General features: G+C 44.5%; 1 protein-coding gene across 6 annotated transcripts in view; it reads right to left on the reverse strand.

Annotated features, from left to right (window-relative positions):
* Nucleotides 1-1,287: 1,287 nt before the first annotated feature.
* LOC147639811 (zinc finger C3H1 domain protein) overlaps nt 1,288-26,385 on the reverse strand; it is a 32,193-nt gene continuing 7,095 nt past the window's right edge. For 2 of the 6 annotated variants that reach the window (XM_086774310.1, XM_086774340.1), the window contains 10 exons: nt 11,259-11,496; nt 9,713-11,172; nt 7,794-9,630; nt 7,335-7,432; nt 6,093-7,193; nt 5,735-5,839; nt 4,994-5,119; nt 2,249-4,139; nt 1,854-1,958; nt 1,288-1,708 (listed from right to left, as the gene is read on the reverse strand). In XM_086774310.1, coding sequence (XP_086630436.1) covers nt 1,527-1,708; nt 1,854-1,958; nt 2,249-4,139; nt 4,994-5,119; nt 5,735-5,839; nt 6,093-7,193; nt 7,335-7,432; nt 7,794-9,630; nt 9,713-11,172; nt 11,259-11,496 — 7,143 coding nt within the window. In that variant the 3' untranslated portion in view covers nt 1,288-1,526. Of the gene's footprint in view, nt 1,709-1,828; nt 4,140-4,993; nt 5,120-5,734; nt 5,840-6,092; nt 7,194-7,334; nt 7,433-7,793; nt 9,631-9,712; nt 11,173-11,258; nt 11,497-26,385 lie in introns of all 6 variants that reach the window. The other 4 variants (XM_086774316.1, XM_086774330.1, XM_086774323.1 and 1 more) reach the window with 4 other exon arrangements.

Below are 26,385 nucleotides of genomic sequence, written 5' to 3' on the forward strand. Positions count from 1 at the left end.
AAAATGTTACACTTGAAAGATTCCACTCTACAAGAATACACATCACCCTTATGTACCTAAGGCAAATCTATCCTCATTAATAATTTTTGCAAATGAACATGGATGGGCCACGATGTGAATTGATTACTCGAAAAAGGTATAGGCCCAAAAACAACATAGGTCTATAGACCTTAAAGCTTTAGAGAACTTTAAAGATCCATTGATGCTATTTGAAAACCTGGCCTTCAAGATTTCTAAGACCCATTGAACAAGGACACTAACCATTAAATGAAACCCAAAGAAGGGTTTGGTAGTAACTCTAGCCTACCATATCCATTTGTTTTGGTTGGGACAATGCACCAAAACTTGTCAAAGAATATTTTTGTATGAAGAAGAGAGAAGCATCTCACCCACATTGATATGGAAGGTCTCAAAATTATATGTTAAGATCTTTTTGATGGGCGGATCTTCCACCAACTTTAAGGGAAAGATAACCGCATATGTAAAAAAAAGAACACAAGAGCCAAAAGTGTAGCAAGAGAGCACTTCAAGCATACCGTTTATCCAAAACATGCAAATTAATGATAATTAGGTACATAGTCTATTTGGTCACTTTACGAATTTGGTGAAATTTCCATTGTTTGGGCTAAAGATTCAAATCACATGTGGTGATACATATTGCACACTTGACTCGTTTAAATTGAGTAGAATTTTCCTCAAACGATTTAATTTTCTAGTATCCCTCGTTATCAAACTCGATGGGATCCTATGGCACCAAGCAACATGAACACCCAAGAGTCTTTCTTGAATGTTTATCCCTTCCAATATCCATTTTTATCTTTGACATTATGCACAACATTCAAGTGATGGAGTCCCCTAAAAACGAAAAAGTGAATGGTAAAAACTAAAGAAGATGATAAGAGAATAGCAAGTAGGGAATCAATCCCTAACACAAAGATAAGAGTAAACGCTAGTAGAAAAATAGAGATGTGGGAGGCTATTGAAGAAAGGTTGGGTCTATGGAGAATATAGAATCACAATGGCAAGAAACGCCCCAAAGGAATTTTTATCTTGACAAGGCTACAATCTGCTCTCGACCACTTCAAGGACACAAAAAACAATAAATAAAAATGCAGGAGCCTCTCTCTCATGTTTTGGCAAACCAATAAGTGACATTGCAGAGGCAGATCTCAGGCACACAACTGAGATACATGTGAAATAATCATAAAATAAGATGCTCCTACAGGAGTCAACTCAAACCCAAGAATCACCACACTATTAAAAGCCAAATACAGTCCAACACAGTACTTCAAAAAAATTCCTTTCATTCCAAAACTCATGTACAATGCCAGTACAATATTGTCATAGCCTCAACCAACCCTTTTGGGTCACATCAGAAAGCAGGGATGTTACCAAACAATCCCTGGCTTTGGTATGCTTATGATCATTGGATAAATTGCATATCCATGAACTGTACAAAGCATGTGCCTATCTAAAGTTAGCATAATTCCTTACAATGCTTTCCTTGGAGAAGCAGGTCCCCAAAACTATACTCCTACAATTATATCATTTCTCCTGACGCACAGCCAAGAAATAAACTCAAGTGAGTCATGCACAAATCTTTGAACCCAGGTTAGGAAAATAAGGTACAACTCCAGAGGTCCGAGGCATTGATGCAGACAGCCGCTATAGAGGAATAGTATCTGCCCTATGTTTCTAGCGGCATGAGCTGTAAAATAAAAGAAGTGAGGATCTGCAGAACTCAAAAATAGGAGCAACTCTGGAAAATCTATTTAAAATTTTTCAAAAATAAAAATTACTTTCCCAAAAAAAAAAAGCAGCAATATACCTGTACTTCAGGTCATCTTGCTCACCTGCCACTAAGTCCAATTCCATTACCCAGCAGGTCAGAATCCACTTCTGATGATTAACCCAGGCCTCGGTAACTCTGACATGGGTTTCTTCACCCTTCGGAAGTCCTGCACATGCAGTCCCAACCCACCATAAAAACTCATTAAACCTTGAGTGGCTTAAATGCTATGAAAGGATCAAAACTGGTGGCATGCCATTATCCTGCACTCATAGTTGACAACCCCTGCTGAGAGTGCAGAGACCGTGGCCTGCTGGCAAACATCTGAGCCAACATTGCCCAGAATAGTTTTTGTCCTCTGGCCTGCACGCAGCTCTTGGTGCAGTGACCAGATTGACAGCTCTGGCACCAACACAGACCAACTGATTTAATTTGTGCTTTGTAGATCCAAATTAACACCTTTCTTTATTGCTGACTCAATGGCTGAGTTCAAGTTCCCTGTTCTACTGCTAACAGCCAGAAGCCCATGCCAAAGCGAAATGGAGAAAGGATACACTGCAAGTGCAAGCCAGTAGAAATCTTCTAGCAGACTGTCAACATCAAGCAGTTTCAAAAAATTCCCTGCCTCCACCCATATAGGCTCAGGAGCTTCTGGTGATGCCTGGCACAGAGAATCAACTAAGAGGGAAGTGCACCAAAACAATGTGGCAGGTCCAGATAATGAGTTACAATCAACTACACTGCTCTGCACAGCTCTACAAGCAGAAGCAGTTAGTCTCACATTATTCGGTAGAACCTCCAGTATCTTCTCCGTGAAATCTGCGAGGTCTTTCATGGCCACCAACTCCTTGGGAAGCAAGGTCGGTCCATACATGGATTCCAGAATAGTATTCAACAATGAGGAATCAGTTGGCCATGGCCCTAACAGATAATCGACAAACAGGCGTACTCTTCGCTTCTTGATGCTCTCACAAAACCCCTTAGATAGAGGATGCACTGCAGCTAGAAGCCGAGATTCCATGAAGCATCTATCAAATAAACTAAGCACTTTATCACAATGAGAAGTTGAAATTGATACAGTTGAGTTGCCTAAACCACAAGAAGTTAAAGCTGCAATCTCTTTTAAACAGTGCTGCATGTTATCTGCATCTGCTGCAATGTTCAGGCCACTATGCAGGAAACTCTTTGCTGAGTCTGTGTCTCCATTGAGAGCTTCAGAGAACGCAAGGTTCAAATATCCAAAAACAGCATCCTGATACGAGAAAAGCTGACCCGAAAACCCCTTCGTAAGCTGTCTCTTCACAATTGATGGCAGAAGCTGGAAGGCCTTCTCAATACAATCATTTGAGCCTTCCATGGGCGACTGAACGCCTTTTTGCAGGGTGTTTGTTGGTTCGCTTTTGAAGTTGGGGGAAAAGAAGCTACCAAAATCTTTAGAAACAGACCTACAGCTCTCAGAATCACGTATCTCAGCAGCACATCTAGCCAACAAAACCTTCACAAAATCAAGTCCTTTGGCCTCAAAAGCATACCCAATATACTGGTTCCAGAGGCGTATTTTTCCACTCTGATGCAATGGCCAGCGAGTAAGTGCCTTTTCAAAGATATCCAAACCTGCCACCTTACCCTTGTGAAGTTCTTCTAACTGAACACGCAAAAGTATTATTTCAACTGAAGATAAATAGAGGTTGGAAAACTTTTCAGCCAAGGTCAAAGAGCAGTCTAACCCCTCACAAACTGTAGCACACTGTATAAAGTTGGCAGCCAAGACTTCCTTTGCAAATTGGGAGTCTCTATCCAGAGGAAACTCAACAGAATCAAGTCCCAGACAACCTTTTCCCTGAGAAGCTGCAATTTGCATCAATCTCATAACCTGACCACCATAGGACCTCCTAACTTTTATATCAAGCCAGATATTCTGGAAGGAGAGTTGTTGTTTACAACCTAAATTCTCAATCATGTTAGTGGGTAGCTGTGATTGTAAGATCACGTATGCACAACAAATCCATAGGATACAGAGATCGTGCTTGGTCAGACAAGTAAGTATAATCGAAGTACTGCTAGTATCATGCCTCTCAAAAACCTGGACATCTTCAGAAGCCAAGAATGTCAATTTGTCAATCCAACTAACAGTTTCTTGACTCAAGCTTGAAATACACATCCAATTCAGCCTCTGCAGAACCAAATCTAATAAAAGCGAGCTTTTTTCTTCCAGAGGATGGCCCTGAAGTTCAACCTTGCTACCTAGGGCAACAATGGCTGATTCATAGGCCTCCATCCTCTCTGCCAAATGCCCTCTGCTGTTGATGAACATCATCCATAGCTCATATGAACCCTTGTTATGCTGCACCTGAAAAGCAAGTTAAACACAGAATAGTTGCCATAAATTTCAAAACAAACAGGCAGATACATCACCAAAACACAAAAACCACCAAGAGTCTACAAGGTTTGTGTATTGCACACACAAAAGAGCGAAAAAAGGGCAACCAAAACAGTAGCAATACTGGAAGGGTGAAATCTACAAGCCAGCACCTCACTAATTTTGGACTGATTGATCAAATGAAAGGCAAGGAGCCTGCCTTGTAACATCCTTATCCTTAGCATGTGAAAATAGGTGCACCCCTGGCTCACAGATTACTTAGGCCATCTTTCCTTCAATGAACCCACTCACATGGATATTCCTACACTTTTCAGTCATGCCACCTGCATGCAGGGGAGTAGTGGGTGCATGGAAAATGGCATGTGCTTCATCGGGTCTCAAAAAATAGTTGCAGAATGAGGTACTGAAATGCACCTCTCTCCTACCTACATCTTCCTCTTCAACCTGGTGAAATCTAACCCTTTCACTAAGGATCCTTAAACTACAAGAGGTTTAAAAGCACCTTAATGCTTCCAAGTCACAAAAACACATCCCAATACACCTAAGAAGGAAGATTTACATTGAAGTTTAAAAAATTACTCCTCACTGATAGAAAATGTTCTCTACCAAAGGAATGGCAAACATTTGGAAGGCATCTGTACCTGGCCCCATTCCCAGCTGAGAAAGCAAGAATAAGACCACATTCATCGCTACATAATAGCTTCACAGTTCCTGTTCATTGTACAATATAAAGCAAGAATGCAAAAGAACATTCACTGAATGTTCTAGAAGAGAATGGCTGCTTACCACTTGAGACCATGAAAGATGTACTATCAATTACATACCGCATGATAAAATAGATCATCCTCGCCGATGCTTTTCTCCCATCTATAGAAGAGATGCAGATAAACAACCCATAGAGCTACAGAGAAGGGCTTCGCCTCCAAACCTCTTGAGAGTACAAACAGAACCTGTGTTGTTAACAAACTTTTATTACAAAAAGAGCATTGAAATCAAGCCAAATAAAAGAACATATAGATAGAAGCACACAAATTTCTTTTTCATGAAATGCTGTTAGCAACTTCATCATGCATATTGTAGACAGCTTACTACAATATAATACTGTAGACAGTATTCTATGACAAGACTATCATGTCCAGTTAAATTCATCTAGACTTATGAAGTCTATCCACAAACTTCACTACACCATAAATGGCATATACTCTGAGCTAGGAGAACCTTACCGATAGTATCATTACAATCCCATATAAAAATGAATGCGCTTTTCTAAGTGATAATACTTAACACATGCCCAGTGACAAGATATGATTTGCAAAACATGCTTAACATACCATAACTAGTTCACCAACAGCTGAAATGCAACCATGATTGTATTTTGCCACGAAAACTTACACTTTTCCAAACTTCACACTTCTGGAATTTAATGCATGCCCTTTTCTAAGTGATCATACTTAACACATGCCCAGTGATGAGATATTATTTGCAAAACATGCCTAAGATACCATAACTGGTTCACCAACATCTGAAATGCAACCGTGATTGTATTTTGCCACGAAAAAGCTTACACTTTTTCGAACTTCAGACTTCTGGACTTTCAAGTCAAAATCAATTAGCTCCAATGCTGCCTCCAGCAATAATTCTGCATCTTCCAAGCTACCAGAGCGATGCCCCTGCAAAGCCAAGAATGTGTCACCAACATTAAATAGTCCACAGAACTGACACAAGCTAATAAAATAGCAGAAAATAGAGCAAGTACAAGATCACAATGACCAGGAGGACATGATGAACACAAGACCACCACTTGTTTCAATTCAACAACAACTAACTGAAGACTTTGAAGAGAAACCCGTTCCCACCAAAGCCACACGACACAAAACAATGTCCCACTTAAGCTTTGTACTTGAAATACAAAAAAATACAAGCTACCTCATCTTCGATCCATGATCTGTCACCAAGTGGCAACAGTCTTGAGGTTAAAGAACCATCACCCAGGGTTGACAGCTTCAATGATGAATCAAGCAAGCATGGCATGTCAATGTGAACCTGTCTATGGAGTGCTGAAAAGGGTTGCCCAAATCCTAACTGTCGCTTACAGATCGAAAAACAGAGGGGTGATTCATAGCAATCTGCTTTCATCAGGTGTGGCCCTATGCGATAGACAGGAACTTTTGTCACATGGGCATTCCATTTCCACTGTGAGGCAACAGGACTCACTGCAACTTTGTCAGTTCTTTCCCTACTTGATAACTCTGTTAGTGTTGTGTTGAAGTCCTTCCTCTCTTTCCTTTCTGCACCTTCTTGAAATTCAATAATATCTGCATTCCTATGCAGTTGGTCTGAAATTGGACTTGAATCCAATGTGTAGTCCCTTTTATGCTGCCAAATACATTCATTATTGTTGCACTTGCCACGATGTTCATACTTGCAGAGTACCTTATATGGATTGATCCCATCCATCCAATAATTTGAGCTATTGGAGAAGACATCCACAGGCTGAGAAGAACCTCTGTAAGAACGAAATACACAGAGGGGGCTCTCATACCTCACTGGTGCAATTTGAGCAGTCTGATCCACTACATGTGGAGAGCTTTGTTGTTTCCCAGTATCCATAGCCCTCTCAAAGACATTTGGATTCGGATTCAAAGCATGGCTGAACAAAACTTTGAGAATTGCTGAAGGCACAAAAGAGATTGAGCTTGTTGAATCCACTTTTGACTTCAGGTCCTCATTTAAACTCGTATGCACCTCAGTAAGCATAGGACCTACTCCCAGCTCTGTTTCAGGAATCCTTTCATCATGCAATTTTTCACCTGGATCTGTGGGCACTCCCAACATTTCCAGGTTTGTTACAGCTTGAATGTCAGCTGGCCTCTCGAACTGCAGCATAGAAGGATCACCACTGACCCTCTGGCCACCTGAATTATTGACCATAGAACCCCCCCAGAATTCATTATTTCCAGCTGTTAGTCCTTCCATTTCCCGAATCCTGTGCAAGCTGTTTTCACTGCATCTGGCATCGACACCCTGAAAATTGGAGGCAGCAACACACTCCAGCATTTCAGCTCCATTTTCTCCCACTATAATCTCAAGGATTTTCCACATACATTACAGGATGCTTAATGACTGGAAAAGCATGCATAAACCTTAAACAATAAGTTAGCCCACCTGTCCATCAATATTCATCGAATATGCATAAGTTGAGCTGCAACTAGCAAGGGGCTCCTGAACCACAGTCTGTTGTGTATATGTTTCCATTCTTTCACCTGCAACACAGCATGATTAACATAAACAACCTATCCTTGAAAATTCCCCATTTCTAATGTCTTTTCAAATAGTAAACTTTTATTCTAAAAAGTTTTAAGCCAAAGCAATTGCAAAACCAGCTCCACAACAAGAAAATTAGTTTTTAGAAAAGCACAGACAAACATGTTCCTGCCCCACATGCAAAGGGGTGGGGGGGCAGGGTCTTGTGTGCGCACACACACACACGCGCGCACACAGAGAGAGACCAACCATACTAAATATACATCAATAAAACATCTGGAAACTAGCCACAAGAACAGACAAAACCAAATTAGGGAACACAAAAGCGACACATTTCAGAAGGCATTGAAATTCACCCACCATCATGCTGCTGCTGCTCTGAAGATGCAATATGCTTCTCAAGAAGCAATGCCTCTGCCAAGTGTGTGCCATGTTGACTTACAGGAAAAGCGTCGTGTACAGTAGTGAGAGCATTCGAAAATTGTGTCAAAGTATCTTCTCCCCTTGAACTTCTCAAGGTTACAGACAAAGACCCATGTGTCTTTTGCACAAGAGTCTGCTCGTTATTCAAACTGGTTTGGGCAGTTTGAGCAGAATCAGATTGAGAAGCATAACTAGGATTGGTTTGTTTCAGAAAGACTTCCTGTCTCTGTAAGACTCTGTTGATTTTTTCATTCACATTTGAGCTTTGAGGGTTGGAGTTTGTCTCTCTCTCCAAATCTGTAGCAAAACTTGCAGAGCTGAAGCCATGATGACACTCCTTTTCAATACCATGACCATCGGCAGCCTCTACCAGGGTTGAAACAGTCTGCCTGTTTTCATCCGTTTTTAAGCATTGAACCCCTTCCATGCTCAATTGAAAACTAGCACTGGTATTCAAACCACAAGAATCTAAACCAAATTCCTTCACTGTAGGCCCAGTTGAAGGTTCTAGGGGACCTTGGACTGACAGTTGTTCAGGCAAATCAGATGTAGTATTCATGCCTCTCAACATTGAGGATATAGATGTGTTGTTTAAGCCATTACTTTCAGTGATCTTCCTTGTCTTCGCATCCTTTTCGTGGACATATGCAGAAGGGTGGAAAACATCTGTATCCAACTGAGTAGGCATCACTTCACTTGCTGAGGAATCAAAACCCACAAGTTTGTTGTGTTCACTTCCACTAGCACCTGGATCAGGTGCCTCTGAGACCAGATAACCATCTGATCCAAACCTTTTTGAACCTTGTAATATATTCAAGGTCGCAGAACCAGGTTCAGAGCCCACATTATCTTGGTCCATTCTACAATTGAGTGGTACATTAACAGTTTTTCTATCTTCTCTAGCCCAGAGAGATGTTCCAAATCTCAAAGGAGCCCTTCCAGAATACCCCGGCGAACCAAGGGTTACCAAAGCCCCTTCATCATGCTGTGCATGTGACACTAGTGATGATTTGTTTGAATACATTTGTAACTGAGCTGCTTTTACTCTGGCAGAAAACATTTCTCTCTTCTGGTAAAGCACCTCACACCGTAGATTGGCAGAATGGAGTGCTTCCTGTGCATCACGGTACTGCCTCCTTGCAAGATGTTCTCGAACTTCACATCTGCGCCGATTTTGTTGGGCTTCTTCTAGCTCCTTGTCAATCAGATCTTCTTCTTCTTGCCACTGCCAGAGTGTATCATTCCCATACTCCAACCTTTGGTCAGAAACCCCTTGGAATACAGCCATGTTAGAATTGTGCAGTTGACTATCAAAAGCCCAAACAGGGAGGGTGGAACATGTAGAATTAGGTCCAACAAAAACCCCTTGGACACCTTTTTGGGCCCCTGAAAAAAAAGAAGAATCCCCCTGTGTTTTTACAATGGCCCTTGAGGGGCTAGAGATGGGAGAAACGGACACGCCCGTGTTGCTTCGCCTCACTTTAGAAGCATCTGCAGCTTGAATAATGCCATTTTTCTGTGAAACCAACACAGCAATCCTGGGTACTTTCTTCATCTGATCAGCTAGTTGCTCTTCAGAACTGCTTATCTGCAGAGTCTCATTGCTGGTGGTTGGAATGAGTTCATAAGTTGTGTTTGCACATGCCATTTGTCCACTATTAGTGATTGCAACATGTGTCGCAGCAGATACATTGAGCATCCTATCTCTGCTCCCCTCTTGGGCATCAAGCTTGTGCTGAGGTTCTGTTGCTGTGGGCACAGCTATTGGTAAGCCCTGAAATACAGAAACAAATTAGAACTAAAGAAACACTCAGCAAGAGAATTACAGCAATCAAGTGATTCAAATAGCAACTAACCTGAATGAGCTTTGAGTTTTCTTTGCTTTCTGATGATTGGCCCAATTGTCCTTTAGCATCAGGAGGACTGATGGTGGCAGCATTATTTCCTTCTGTAATAGAATCTGATAAAGCAGCTGCATCGTGTTCTTTAGTTTTTTGTGATGTATTTAACCTCAGGCTATCTCCTGGAACAACAGCACCCAAAACCTGAATAGAAGATTCTTCTCGTTTTTGCTTCTTAACACTCTCACTTCCAGCTGCTGGGAGAGAAGATTTGCGGGACCGCTCAGAATCATTACGTTTGCGCTTTGGAGTATTGGTTGTCCTGATGCTGCCCATGTCATTTCTTTTTCCAGCTGCACAGTTCTCGGGCACAAGGTTCCTATTGTGACTTCGTACAGCTTCAACTACCTCTGACACCTTCACGCTCTCTGAGGTCTGAGCTTCTGAGCAAACTCTAGCCCTATGAATTGCTGAAACGGTTGATGGAAGGCCTCCTATGCTTGCCGTTGCAGTGGCATCATCACACATTGTGCTACTTTGCTGTTTTGGCAAATCATGAACTGACTCTAAACTAATCATTTCTTCCATCTTGGATAATGAAACACCCACATCATTAGGTGCTGCATTGACTTGTAATTCAGAGGTGGGAGGTGCATCCACTAAAACTTCTTGCATTCCCCCTGATTTACTGCGGTCTTCAGATTTCCCTGGAGAACCAAGCCTGGAATTATATGCTTGTGTCAAATCAAGTGCATCGGTCGACCAAGTGCTTGCAGGAGCAATCCCGGTATTCTTTGACTCTTTTGACCCTCGCTGTTTTCGAAGTTGTAACTCACTTTCTTTCGCTGCAATTTGCTGCCTTAAACTTTCCAAATCTACTGGTACTGTTCGTGTGACGGATGTTGAAAGCTGTCCAGACTTTGAGTTTACTTGTCGGGTTACCTCCAATGCAGTGGATTTAGACAACCTAGATGCTGAAAGAGCACCTGACTTTCCTTTTGTCCGTTCAATGGCGGCAATCTGCTTTTTCACCCGGTCGATTTCAGATTTCAAACCTCTAGTGCTTTGACTTGACAAGCCCATCTGATGAACTCCAGCACTACTTGTACTTGGTGGGCCATCAGTAGTCCACTTCCTGTTTTTGGACCCATTCTTTCCACCCTGACTTTGCTGCTCCCCGTCACTATCACTATCATCATCAGAAAACTTTATCACAAGTGAGCTATTTCTATCTCCTGCAAAACCTGCAAGATGGGAAGGACTTGCAGTCACTGGGATGTTCAAGCTGGCCAGAAAAGCATCTGCTTCTTTGCGTACACCCCCAGCCGGCAGTGGAGCAGTAGGAATCCTTGAAGGCAAGAAACCAGGTGTGGTCCTTGAAGGCCGTGGAGCATTGATCATGATAGGGCGCTGCTGAATCGATTTAGCCTCCTCATTTTTAACAGCTGTGGGTGTTCTGTTAACAGCTGGAAAACCTGTTGAAAAGCATTGCGAAATGACACATTTCTGTGGTAAGGAGAGACGAAAGATTGACATAATTTACATGATCTGTGAGACCTACCATTTTCATCCTTTGCAGCTGCAGCATTAGATGTTCTGCATAAAGTCGAATCACCAATGTCCTCTGGCCTCAACATAGGAAGAGGAGAAGAGGTAGCAATCACTAAACCTGGAGTTTCTATGCTGACTGGTGCAGAGGATTCTGTGGATACAAGTCCCCCCTTCTGTTTCGCAGGGACATTCAAAACAACTTCCCTTTGCAGGCTAGCAATAGTAACATCCGAATGTGACTGAGAAGCCTGTAAAAAGAAGCTCTTATAATTTAAATTGAAAGATAAAGAATTTTTTCTGCAAAAGCATTTTTCATTTCATGAGACCAGGCTGCTATAGAGGACAAGCAATTTAACCTAATACATACAAAAGTGGAAAAGCACATGAACAGAAGAAAACCAACAGAAAAAAGAAAACCACCCAAGCAAACAAGATCCTCCCCTACTTCTGTAGAGGAGGAAAAGTGTCACCATTTGGTTCCCTCACCCATCTCGACTAAAGTTTTATACACTAGATGGAACCAAGGTGTGAACGGGGAACTTTCCACAGAAGTAAGCGGGAAAGGTGGCATCACTGCAAAATACCATGGGGTCTTCATCATTAAAGAGCGAAGATAGTGTTTCTACTCTTTATTAGCAAAGGGGTGGACATATTTTTATGGGACACGTATTTGTGGACAAAAGAAGGCGCCCAGCTCTTAGCTTGGGGAGCAAGCTTTAAAAGTCGCTATTTTTGGAGGACTAAGCCACTTATGGCAAAAGGGGGGAAAAGCAAGCCAATTTTGGGGCCCATCGAGTTTATGAAAGGGACCTCTTCCATCAACAGTCAGGCAGTCATCTCCCTTTCCTCTCTTATGGATATGCACTCTCACCCTTAGTAGGCGACCAGCTTTCTCTCTCTCTCTCTCTCTCTCTCTCTCTCTCTCTCTCTCTGTTGCGCTTATCTGTCTGTACAGCAGTGCCATACAGCTGCCGCCTCCACGGGAAGTAGCCGTACAGTAATCACTGATCATAATCCTCCAAAATATCCAGCTTGAATTCTAATTTCCAATCATTTCTTCATCGGTGTACCTATGGCATCATTGGCAACAACCAGAACGCTCACCACATGTTCACTCAGGGGCCTTTTCAATAGTTCCTAGCTCATAGTACCCGAAAATATAATCAAGTATTACATTCATTTCTTCCCCAGCGTACCTATGGCATCATTGGCAACCAGAACACTCACCACCTGCTCACTCAGAGGCCTTTTCGATAGTTCCTAGCTCATAGTACCTGGAAATATAATCACATAAGAAAGATCTGTTATATGCATATTATGTGTGCATATACTAGGAGGCTAACCCACATTAGACTTGTGAGCATGGGAGCATGGGAACAAGCTCTAGTGGAGCATGGGTTAGGACTAACCTTAAGGGTTAAGGTGAAGGTCAGGCATCCAAGGGTCACACATGGGAAATGGAAAGTCAAGAGTCACTTGAGTACCCTCCTATATAATAGGAGCATGGGGCACACTCAAGGGAAGCTTGGAGGCTTGAGGGCTTGGAGGCTTAGGCTACTGCGCCTTCTTCTTCTTCGCTGGCCGTACGCAGCAGGCAGGGACTGTCAAGTTTTGTTCTCCCTGACCGTACAACCTGTTTAGGCACTTGTGTTCTTTGTCTCCCTACTCTGGCCGTACAGAAGAGCTGCAGGCAGAGCAGCATACTCTCTCTCTCTCTCTCTCTCTCTCTCTCTCTCTCTCTCTCTCTCTCAACAAGAAGAGGGTACTACCGTCGATTGAACCTGTCCGTACAGCTGTACGGATACCGTACCAGTTCACACGTGTTGAGGACAGATATTGAGGGCTGGTTTCGAGACTGTCCTGGACAGTTTTTGGAATTCTTGCGGAACATGGATTTGAATTGCCTTGCCAGAGTTTTGTGGAAAAGATCCGGTGAAAGCACCCACACCTTGGTGTTCTTTGTACTGAAAAGCTTCTTTCTGAATAAAAGCAATACCTACGGGAGGCCGGTCGTTCCGGCTCAGTGCAGTGTCTATTCATAGTGTTTGTGTCCTCTTTAGTGTGTGTTTTTCCTATTGAAAGATATAGGTGTTTTTGGCATCTTGTTCCGAGTTCGACCCCTATTTGTGACAAAAAGCTTTTTGCTACAAACCTGCAAAAATAAGGTATTTCATGAACCCCATTCATGCCACACTCTGTTTTTGCACAGATCTGGTTTGGATTAACAAGTTCTTGTTGTTTGTTTAGTGTAGATACACATGCCGGAGCTCTCATAAACAAGGGAGGCTATATCTTCAAGGATTAAGATATGCATTATACTCATTTCAAGTTCATATTAAAGCAAATACACTGAAAGATGGTGCCCTTCAATGGGTTATTGGGACCCAATCGGGTGTTTGGTGTATTTTCTCTCCTCTCTTCATTTAAGCACCAACGTAATTGCTCAACAAAATGGGAGATTTCCACAAAATGGATAGATCGGAGGTCCTCCATCACCTTAAGCTTTTGGGGTCTGGATGGCTAGACCAATTTGTGCAAACCTCCACTTAAGCGCACACTGGCATGAACACAACTAGGATGGGTGAACTCCCGGGACTTGGCCCCCCACCCAATTTCCAAGATGAGAGAAGGACTTTGGCCTTTTATTGAGGGTGAAAATAAGATGTAACTAAAAAGGCTTGGAAACTAAAGAACCTTTGGCCTAATAGCCCTTGGCCTCTCTCACAATTTTATCCATCTTGTCACAGATCTGCCGACATCCAAAGAGGCCTATGAAGTGCTAGATAAACTCTTCGAAGCTCAAGATAAGAGCTAAGAAGTTTCACTACAGATAGAGTTCTAGCGAAAGTGGAGGAAGATGTGGCCGTAGTTATGCTGATAAAGTCGATGGTAGACGAGCTTTACGGCGACCTCATCACCACCTCGCAGAACTTGCCCACTCTTACCTTGTTGGAAGGAATCATAACCTCCTTCAAGGAAGTGGAGAAGGAGATGGAGAACAAAGAAGCAGGGGGGAACAACTTCTTCACTAAGAAGAACCACAAAGGTATCAAGTATTCTCTTTGTGGTAGGAATAACCATGCAGAGAAAGACAATTACTCAAAGAAGGTGTGCAAACATTGTGGGAAAAACAACCACAATGAAAAGTACTGCTTCCACGAAAAGGGAGATGCCAACATCATTGAGGAGACATAACTTTCCACAGAGGAAGAAAACTATTGTAATTATCACGACCCTGTGTATTTGTACAAGCATATTCGAACATGTGGGCATGGTGGTCAGAATGCAGGACACAAGTGTACAAGACATTTATTGAATGTCCACACTTGGGGCCAAATGATTAAAGTTGGGCCAAATGAAAAAAGTCTCTTTTCATAACCCATGGGGACAAATGTTTGGAGGAGACAAAGGATTTAAAACCTTTAAAATTTAAAAGAACCTCCTTTTTGTGGATTGAGGACCTTTTGGGAGGGGTCACGTTATTTTTGGAGGGAGGGGGCTTCTTTTGGAAAAGTCGGCTACAAGCTGGGGACACTTACATTTTTGAAAGGCTGGCGGACTGTTGAAGGGGTGCACAAGGGCTGCACAGCATACACAACAAGATTCCTTCACCTCTTTGCAAAAGGCCGGCTGCAACTGGACGGGTGGTGTTTTCTCTATCCGGGTAGTGCCGGCTGAAGCTACAGGCGGGCTGGTTGCAGAAAACGCACACAGGTTCTCAGCTACTGGACTACAGACGGTTGAAAGAGGGGAGGCACATGACTGCTCTCTCTCTCTATACCCCCAGTATGGTACAAGATGGAGCTAGCTAGGTTGCATATCATGATTGTATACTCCATGCATATAGCTTTCCATTCTCCTAGTAGTAGAGCTCCATCACCTCTCCCACTCATTGTACTTATTGCACACCCAGATTCAACTTTTTAGTTCAGTACTTTTTCATTTTGTTGGGATGACAGAGGATACCCCACACAAGTACACTGATTTGTCTCATAGGCCAAGTTCGGTCTTTTGGAAGACGTTAATAAAATCTTTCTTTCTTTCTTTCTTTTCTCTCTCTCTCTCTCTCTCTCTCTCGGAAACGGCGCAGGACTGCAGGCTATTCTCTGTCTCTCTCTTCGCAAGCAGGGCTAGCTGCAGAAAGTGCCCAGCCAACACGTTCCTCTCTCTCTCTCGTGGAGGATGGCAGGTTGCATGACAAACAGGGAGGGAGGGGCATTGCTGAATAGAGACAACCGACTATTATTCTCTCTCTCTTTCTTTTCACAGGCTAGTGGGCGGTGTCAGACGCACACAAGCTAAGAGTTCCTCTTTCTCCGGCTCGTGGGCTGTTCGGGAATGTTTCTCCTGGTCCCTTGTGAGAGGAGGGATTTGCAACCTAAGAGGGCAAAAACAGGAGCAAATCTAGCATGTTTTTGGACGAGTCTACGGGCTGATGTATGGCTGTGTTTTTGGCTATGTGCATGGGCCAATTGGATGCGTATTCAGGGCCTCGTGGATGTACTATCTTGGCAGATTAGAGGTGAATGACAATGTGGTGTTTTGGGCATATTGAGACGGTGTACGTGCCTCCTCCTGGTCTGTCTATCTTCAGCCGCCTCTAACATGTTAAAATCTCCGCCTGTGAACCAAAAATCAGCCTGTGGGAGGGATTGACAGACCGCATTGTGGCGTTCGAAGAGTAGAGGTTAAGTAAACTCACTTTGTCCTCCCCAATCCTAATGATCACCCACTGCACTCCCTGTTACTATGGTGCTTGAATCAATCACTGCTAGTAAGACCTGCCCATTAACAAAGATGCACACCCCACTCTGGATCCAGAGGGGCCAAAGGCATGGGACCACTAAATGTGGCTTTTGCCTGGTGAATCTTCCTGCATCAGTGGGTGCGCCCCTCGGAGAGATGGTGCTCCTAAAGGAAAGTCTATTAATAGGTCCACCGACTACAACTCTGTGAAGCTCCTCTCTAAGGATCTTGCGCCTCCTTAAGCACTCGAGTCAACCCAAACCCTGAATGTTCCATGAGACAATCCGCATATCTAAGAGCGATGGGAGGCGAAGCTGTCAAAACTGCCCTCCACTCTAAGATTCTTGGATGAGGGTTTGGATGGTGAGTAATCGCAATCAGTCTTGGGGCGGAGCCTTGTCAAGTGGTCACGAATCGTGCCCTCCATGTGGAACCACTCTAGCCAGGCCCTCGAGTGGGCATACTATAACTCCATCTATCACAATGCAAGTATCTGTAAAGGGGGGGGGGGGGTACTACCATCGAGACAAAAAGAGGAGCACCTCCAGGCTAGAGGACACCAACTCCCCACCTTGATCCTTGTGGCTAGAGCTCCCCAACTCCATCTACACCAACGCCATAAAATGAGTGACCATGTCAGTAATTGCAGGTCCTACAAATGGTGGGAGAGCTCTATGGCCCACCCATGAATGGTGGCACACACACTCTGGGCTCCATACCGTCCGCGGAGCCGCGCTTGAGAGGAGGATATCATCGCACCACTCTCTTGGGTGGAAGACCTGGAGTGATGTAGAACCATGCAAATACGGATGGGAGCACCGTCTCCTCGAAAACACTCACTTCTACAAAACAGGAAGACATTGAAACGAACTGTAGTCATGGGATTGCCCCAAGACTCGAGTGGAGCCGCTTGGTGACTCTTGGGGGAGAGCACACACCAAAGAGACCGCACTGGTCAGCTCGACAGGCTGAGTAAAATGGTGAATCAATCAGCGCACCAAGCTAGACTATTGTTTCCTCTTTGGATCAAGCGTGGCCCGTGGACAGCGGGCATGCTCAGGAGAAGTGGATGGGGGGTAAGAGGGAATCCAACAAAGCCGGAGCAGTGGGGGGAGGGGGAGGGGGAGGAGGGGGGAAAACCATGACAAGGGGAGGCCCATCATAGTCCAAAGGCTGCTAAGATAAATGATCAAAATAGTTTTCTGAGGAAATCATTTACTCCCGAGGCAAGTTGGCGCACCTAACAGTGCCACTCTGCTATGGAGGGCTAGCGGTAGTTCCACCTCAGGCCAGCGGACATCTCAAAAGAAGCTTGTAATTCAGCCTTAAAGGCTGAAATTCGATTGACATTTGGGCCTATGAGTAGCATGTCATGAGCGTACAAGACGATGACCAATAAATCCTCTGACATAGAGGGTGCTCTCTGTGGGACTATTACAAGACCCAGGTGAAACCAAGTATTCATCTATTTTCTACGAGCTTGCTTAAGGCCATACAAAGCCTTCCATAACCTGCATAGTTTTCTTGACCCTTCTAAACAAAACCACGAGGTAGAGATACATATACCTCCTTGTGCAGATCATCATTCAAGAAGGCGGTTTTAATGTCCAACTAATGCACATCTCATCCATCATGTGTTGCCATAGCAATTATACACCTGATGTGAGAGAATGGTTGAAGGCAGCAAGCGCAAGTAGAGGAGTCCTCTCTTCTTCAACGGCATCATCAATGTATGCCTGATCAATGGGTGCGACATATGGCTTAAGTTGGTTTCTGATTTACAGCCTCCATGGGATGATTTCCACCAAGTACGGGCTGATTTCCAGCCATAGGCTGTGTGTCCGTATGCCCAACACCTGGTACGTGTCCCGTACAAGGGGAGAAGAGTATCAAAGAGATCCTCTGAGTCAACACATGGCTCTTTTTTGCATTCAAGCAAGGGCTGAGATGAATTTTCCTCAAAGACCACATCTCGACTATCCATAATCTGTTGAGAAGTAAGATGGTAGGGACGATACCCTTTTCTCTCTGCACTATAGCCCACAAAAATACATTTCACTGCCTTGTCATCAAGCTTGGTACGGTGTTGCTCAAGCACGAGAGCTTAAGCCAAGCAACCAAAGACACGCATATGAGCCACAGATCGCTTTCTATCATGCTAAGCTTCGTAAGGAGTGATAGTCTTCAAGGCTTTCATTGGACACCTATTACCATATGCTACACACATAACAGCTTCCATCCAAAACTTGAGAGGCAAACTTTGGCCTTTAACCATACATCGAGACCAATTCTCTCTCTCCGATATACCATATTGCTATGGTGTGTAAGTGTCACGTACACCCTGCACTGGGGTACAAGGTGACACACTAGCATGATCATCATTGCAACATTTTGTACAGAAGTAGTAACTTTTTAGGAATATTTGTCGTATGCCGTGACCCCATTGTGAGCCCTCAGTCCACGAAGGGTCAAGCAAAAGCTGTGTAGGTCAGTCTTTGAGCCTTTGAGGTCAGTCAAGTGTCAGTCCTCTTAACCCACTTGGAGAATTCATCATATAGGTGCGTGTAGTTGCCTGCCATGGCCCATAGCCATAGATGCATGAGTATGCATTTTTAGGACCATTGCATTTAGAAGGGACCAGCCCCAAGGCAGCCCAATGAGGGCTAGCCTTGCAAAGGGGATCCAAACCCTTGCCGTGCAGTCGGCCAGCCCTTTGGTGGCTTAGGTGACAAGTCGGCCATGCCTGACATCCAGTCGGCCAGCAGCCGACCAACAACCGACAAGGCATTCACATCGCTTGTTTACTCAAGCATTGTACAGCATTGAAGAATAATATAAGCAAATACTCCTACATGGCCTTCTTTATACCTTTATGTGGTGAGAATCTTTAGGATCCAATTTAGAGAGTAGAGAGAGAAGAGAATGAGAATGTAGAAGACGACACAGTATTGGGTCCCAAATACCCACTGAAGCACCCCCCCCTCCCCCTGCAAGCTGTGCGTTATCACGATCAAGCTTAGTGCATGTAAAACTGTGGATGGTAAAACTGTGGTCCGGAAAAGACACCTAGGCCCCCACCATGTCGGGAGAGAAATCACATCAAGAAGAAAGCCAACAAGAAGGGATGGAGACACAACGTTTCCAAACAGAAAGAACGCTTCCGCCAAGCACAAAAGAGCTCCTGAGAATAATGATGGAGCAAATAAATTCTCTAAAGATGCAACTTGCCACCGAAAAAGAGAAGCCCAAAGAAGGCATCTCAAATCTAGCACAAGTCCTCCATATGGAGGAACAAAGAAGAAAAGACGAAAAACTGTTGGTCATGTCCACTCCCGACTAGTTCAGGTGTGAACCCAGCTTACTCACGGGCATTGTGTGTTGGGCACTTTGCCCTAGGTCTTTTAGTACTCACTTGTACTTTCATTTCATTATCATTATTGAGTACATCTTTTCCAGCACTCACGTTTCTCTGTGCTTGAGGTTGTGTGTGTGTGTGTGTGTGTGCAGGCTAGCTTCCCTCCTGAGTCCTACCCAACATTGGTATCAAAGCTTGGCTAGGGTTAGCATTAGGGTTTGCCCCTTGCTGCCCGTCAGAGCTTGAGTCTATTGCACACATCTGGAATTAAGGTTTTGATGCATTAGGGTTAGGGTTTTGCCCTTAGCCGCCTACCACCGCCCTCAGCCGCCTCTACACGCTCCCGCTACGCTGTCCGTACGCCGTATTGTACGGCTCTTCCGCCTCCGCCACCGCCGCCGCCAACTCTACCGCTGTCGCCGTCGACCTGCGTCGCCTTTGCTACCGCCCCTGTGCGCCATCGCACCCGGCCGTCCCAGATATGCTTCGCGCTACCTGCGCCGCTTCAAATCTGACACCGCCCATCCACTGCGCCTCAGATCTGGGCGCCCAGCGCCAGCTGCAACAGTACTTGTCTGCGCCCGTACCTGCCTCGACGCCATCGCCGCCCTCAGCCGCATGTGCGCCGCCGCCTGCGAAACAACTACCCTATGTGGGCTTCTATGATGCGTCATGTTTTGGTTGCCAAAAAATGTATGGTTGTATGTGGATGGCACTGAGGAGCGTCCTCTTGCACCTGCTCCAACGGAAGGTGAAGTGATTCCCGCTCATCCTCCTGCAGGTCCACCTCCTCGTCTTCCTCCTACTCAACAGCAACGTACTTGGGATGCTAGGGATGCTCAGGCCCATGCATTGATTTCTGTCTCGTGCCGCAGGCATATCATTGCGCACATTCGATCTTGCACCACTGCAAAGGGTGCTTGGGATACCTTGGCGGCATTGTATTCAGGTCGCAATGAGGCTCGTGTAGCTTACCTTCAGGGCAAGCTTGAGACTGACCGCATGCTTGAAGGTGACTCTATCGATCAGTACCTTACGCATGTGAAGGACCTACGAGAGCAACTCATTAACATTGATGAGGTTTTGACAGATAGCTATCTTGTTCAGACAGTTTTGCGCAACTTGCCTGGCTCTTATCAAACATTTGGCACCACTTTGCGGTTGTTGGCTAGCAATGCACCTACTGCGGTCACTTTTGACAACCTTGTGACTCTCTCGCTCAGTGAAGAGCAATCTCGTTCCAACAGGAACAACATGATGTCTGTTGAGTCAGCAATGGCTGCTCCTTTTCGTGGGAATAGATCTCGGCCTAAACCTAGCCCATCGAATCCTCCCAAGACAGAGAACAAGCCTGAAAAGAAAAAGCGTTGTAATTATTGCAGGAAAACAAGGCACACCATAGAGGAATGCAGGAAGCGTATTGAGAGTGAAAAAAGAAGAAGCTAGCATCTTCTTCCACAGGTGCAGATCAAGCCAATTTGGCTACACATGTGTCAGCCTTGACACTTACATCTTCATTGCCTGCAGAGATGTCTTTTGATGCCATTGCTTTTGATGACTATGCTCTATAGTCTGTACTCCATGGTATGCATTGTCTGGCAAATGCATTTCAGGGGGGATTCTACTTGCCCACATGCAGTTGGTGATGCCTCACGGTCACTTATGCTTGTTGACCCTTATGCTGGTCTATGCTAGACGCTTTCTCTTATGTGATGTCTACTGGAGATGCCTTTTATGCTGTTTTCCCTTGCAGCGGGATTGTTTCTACAATGTTGACATTGTCACTTTCTCACATGTGATGTTTAGTGGGAGTGCTTTTTACTCACTTGGCCAGTGTTGGCTTGCTCTCATGGTTTTGACATGTCACATGTATATTCTTCATAGTGGGATTATGCATCTTTACATTTGCCATACATGCCACTGATCATGGCATCGCTGAGAGTTTACCTATCCTCTCATAGCATTGGCTAATGCCCGCCTCGAGCCCCCACTTTTTCTCCCCATTTTCAGCTTTTCCCATTGTGACTTCACAGTTAGGGCAGATCACCATGCACTTAAATGGTTGCAAAGTTGCAAACCATACCCAATGCTCAAGGGAGCGACAGGCAATCCAAGTGGAGTCAATTGTTCCAATAATTTGGGGGAATGATTGAATACATCTCGGGCAAAAATAACCCTGTTGACGATGCTCTTAGTTAACAAGGCACTATTACAGTGCAAGAGTCCACTATGCTAGAAATTCAAGGCAAAGACGTGGACTTATGAAGGCACAATATCCGGGTTCGGAAGAGTTCGGGACTCAATATCAGTTGGCCCTCCAGTTAAAACCAAGCCACTACAGTATACAGGATGGTTGGTTGTTTTTCAAGAACCGTCTTTGTGTACTCAAAGAAAAGTGCCAAGTCCTGCCCATGATTCTCTTGTTGAGGGTCATAGGGGTATCAACAGTACCTTGGAGAAGTTAGAGAGGTCATTCTATTGGCCTAAGATGCGACGGGATGTCTACCAACATGTCCAATCATGCCACATATGTCACGAAGTGAAAGTTCCTTATACCAAACAGGTAGGGTTACTTCAGCCTTTGCCTATTCTTGAGGGACCCTTTCACGACATCAATATGGATTTCGTAGGCCCTCTTCCCGCCTCAGCTGGATCTAGAAACACACAATGTATGACAATTGTTGATAGATTCAGTAAGTTTTGCATGCACATTCCATGCAAGCAAACAACCACAACCGAGGACATAGCTCGCTCGCTTGTTCATTTCATTTTGGTACCCCATTGGTGGTTTGCCATGCACTATCACATCAAATAGAGATCCAAAATTTACATCTCATTTTTGGAGAGCATTGTTTGACAATTTTGGGACTAAGTTTTAGTTGTCCAGCGCATTCCATCCTCAAACAAATGACCAAACAGAAATATATAATCAATTGGCCTTTGACATTCTCAAATCATATTGCCATGACCAGCAATCAAAATGGGAACAATATCTTCCTTTGGTTCAGGCAATCCTAAATGATACTCACTCATCGAGTATTGGCCAGACACAATATGAGGCAGCATTTGATCGTCAGTTCTCATCTCTTTTGACGAGACAGGTGTCACCATCTCTTGAGGCCAATAAAACCACCGAGACATTCTCAGAAATCATGGAGTCAGTTAAGGAGCGCCTTGCCAAAGCTCAGGAAGTATATACTCGACAAGCCAACAAATTCAGGCGAGATGTCAACTTTAAGGAAGGAGGTTGGGGGTATATCTCCGCATCATGAAACAACGGCTAAAGCAAGTGGGCAAGCGTTGTCCCAAACTATCATTCCGAAGTTTCGGCCTCTTTCCAGTCATTCAAAAGTTAAGTGATGTCTCTTTAAAGTTAAAGTTACCAAAAAGTTGGGACAATGCATAATGTCTTTCATGTTTCTTGGTTAAAGCCATATGTAGGTCCAGCATTGTAAGGTATATCAAAAGAGCAACAACCAAATATGATTGACGAAGCTGAAGTCATAGAGCCAGAGCAAATTCTCCTCCACAAATGGAAGCATGGATCCGATCGAAGAATACGACAGTTTTACACGAAGTTTAAAGACCACGGAAACTATGAAGCAGTTTGGCTAGATGAAGAGCTCTTTCAAGAGTACCCCCAGTTGTTGGCGGACTACTTGGAAGCCCTGAACCTGCCGCTAAGTTAAGTTAAGCAAGAGGGAGTCACGTGCACACTGCACTCGGGTACACGGTGACACATTGGCATGATCATCAGTGCAACATTTGTACAGAAGTAGCACCTTTTTAGGAATACTTGTCGTATGTCATGACCCCAATGTGAGCCCTCAATCCAGGGACAATCAGGCATGAGCTACATAGGTCAGTCTCTGAGCCTTAGAGGTGAGTCAAGTGTCACTCCTCTTAACCCACCTGGAGAATTCATCATACAGGTGCATGTAGTTGTCTGCCATAGCCATAGATGCATAAGTAGGCATTTTTAGGACCATTGCATTTAGAAGGGGCCAACCCCAAGGCAACCCAATGTGGGCTAGTCTTACAAAGGGTATCCAAACCCTTGCCATGCAGTCAGCCAGCCCTTTGGTGGCTTAGGTGACCAGTCGGCCAGGCTTGTCCGGTCGGCCAACAACCAACAGGGCATTTTCAGCAACCCACTGGCATTTAATGCAGGCGTGGGAAAAATACCAGTAGCCAACCAGCGCCAAGAGGCGATATAAATTTAGGCACTTCAACCCCACACAAAACATTCAAGTAATTTGAAGCATACAGCATCCAACCAACTTCCGGCATCAACGGAGCTCCTCTTCACATTCAGCCAGCATATGTGCAGTCCTACAGCTACTTGGACTTGCATCACTGGCTAGAAGAGTCTTTAGTAGAGCCTCGGATTAGGTGGATACTCAGCCGATGTGCGGTCCTCCTTGTCCTTGCATTGGGCATTCACATCGCTTGTTTACTCAAGCATTGTACAGCATTCTTCGAAGAATAATATAAGCAAATACTCGTGCTTGCAGGGGAGGCCCTTCAGTGGGTATTTAAGACATTACTATGTCGTCTTCTACATTCTCATTCTCTTCTCTCTCTCTCCTCTCTAAATTTGTCATGTGCATCAGCAATGCCATGGACTTTCTCAAGACTAAATCCAGAAGGGGCAAGCAGATAAAGAACATGAACCAGTAGAAGATGGACATGGAGCAGGACTTGGAGCAAACCTTGATCCAGATAAGTGCAGTCGGCTGGCTGCAGAAGTGAGTCGGCTGGCTGTAGGAGGTGTCGGCTGAACCAGGGGACAAGGGCAGCAGGCTGCGCATCATGAACAAGAAGACCAGTCGGCTGCGTTAAAAGGAAAAGCATTAAATGCTTTTAGAACTGGCCGACCAGCAGTCAGCCAGCTCCCACATTGTCCAAGAACCTTATAAAAGGCACCAAGTGCTCAATGTCTTATTCATTCCACCCACTAGGGGTGTGAGTCAATAGGAGGTCCCATAGGGGACAGAATTTAGGGTTAGGAACCTTTTTATGAAGGCAGCCCATGGCTGTACAGATATGTACCTTTTTGTACCATAGTATATACTGAATTTCCAGCACTTCTCACTCTCTCTCTCTACTCTCTCTCTACCTGCGTTTTTGCATCAGATGGTGCGTTTTTGCATCAGAAGGTTTCCAAGAGTGTTTAGGGCTGAAAGAAGACTACCCAGAGCTTCCGCGCGTTACATTGGTATCAGAGCATCAGGCTCAGCCAAGCTAAACACTGATTCAGTCCCATATGATGGTGTACAGGTCCAAGGTACAGGAAAGTACACGGATTCGAAGCCCAGTGCGGGAACACAGATCGGGAAGAACTCCCAGGAGGTTTGTTGGTGGTGTTCCACAGTGCCAGATGGGGATGGCAGTTCCGTGAGCCAGATAGGTTCTCAGGTAACGGTCCCAAGGGAGGTTGATCCTCCAAGGGTGATGTGAGAGTGCCAGACTCAGTTCCAGGAAAAAAGACCAAGACGGTGTTCAGAGCCAGGGCAGGAATGGATTGTGGACTAGAGGAACCAGATGCATAGATCTTCATCAAAGACGGAGTGGTTTGGAGAACAGACCGGATTTTCAGAGAAAAAAGGTTTGCCAGGGATGGATGATGACAGAGGGACTTCGGAACAGGATTGGGATGATGACAGTCATCCAAGAGCAGGTTGGATTCCCGTCATCAAGTTTAGCAGAGGGGGATGTCATGTGCATCAGCAATGCCATGGACTTTCTCAAGACTAAATCCAGAAGGGGCAAGCAGATAAAGAACATGAACCAGTAGAAGATGGACATGGAGCAGGACTTGGAGCAAACCTTGATCCAGATAAGTGCAGTCGGCTGGCTGCAGAAGTGAGTCGGCTGGCTGTAGGAGGTGTCGGCTGAACCAGGGGACAAGGGCAGCAGGCTGCGCATCATGAACAAGAAGACCAGTCGGCTGCGTTAAAAGGAAAAGCATTAAATGCTTTTAGAACTGGCCGACCAGCAGTCAGCCAGCTCCCACATTGTCCAAGAACCTTATAAAAGGCACCAAGTGCTCAATGTCTTATTCATTCCACCCACTAGGGGTGTGAGTCAATAGGAGGTCCCATAGGGGACAGAATTTAGGGTTAGGAACCTTTTTATGAAGGCAGCCCATGGCTGTACAGATATGTACCTTTTTGTACCATAGTATATACTGAATTTCCAGCACTTCTCACTCTCTCTCTCTATTCTCTCTCTACCTGCGTTTTTGCATCAGATGGTGCGTTTTTGCATCAGAAGGTTTCCAAGAGTGTTTAGGGCTGAAAGAAGACTACCCAGAGCTTCCGCGCGTTACAAAATTGGATGCTAAAGATTCTCACCACATAAAGGTATAAAGAAGGCCCTATTGTGCGTTATCACAATCAAGCTCAGTGCATGCAACAATAAGGCACGGTACATTGGTGTTGAATGCCCCTTTCTGACAAGTATGCATTAATCTCTTAGACATGTACTCCCCTCTTTTATCTATATGAAGGGTCTGTACTTTGCAACCTGACACATTTTCAGCCATGTGCTAAAAGTGCCTAAAGCACATAAACACCTCTGATTTTGTCTTGATAGCATAGACGCAATTAAATCTAGAAAAGTCATCAATGAACGTGACAAAGTCGGGGCATTCTCCGATAGATGGTGTCTGCATCAAACCATAGTTGTTTCCGTAAGACGGCATACCGTACCATTCGGACTTGTATGGATTTTTTCGGGAAAACTTTTTTTCAAAAAAAAATCCCAAAAAAATATTTTTCCCCAAAAAAAAAATGGGGAGTAATGGTCTTGTTTTTGCTTGTCTGTACTATGATGCTTCGCTCCTTTTTCAAATACTCCATATCTCGAAATTGAAAATACCTAAGTTTATAAGTATTTTTTGAAACACCGTATTTTATCGTACGACAAGAAAAAAATTTATATCATACCATATTTTCCCTTACGGTATCGTATCGTACAAATTGTACGGTATCGTACCTGACACCTATGCATCAAACCACATACATCACTGTAT

The sequence above is a fragment of the Cibotium barometz genome, chromosome 3 (genome assembly GCF_041138505.1).
Source record: "Cibotium barometz isolate CiBa-2024 chromosome 3, ASM4113850v1, whole genome shotgun sequence".
NCBI lineage: Eukaryota > Viridiplantae > Streptophyta > Polypodiopsida > Cyatheales > Cibotiaceae > Cibotium > Cibotium barometz.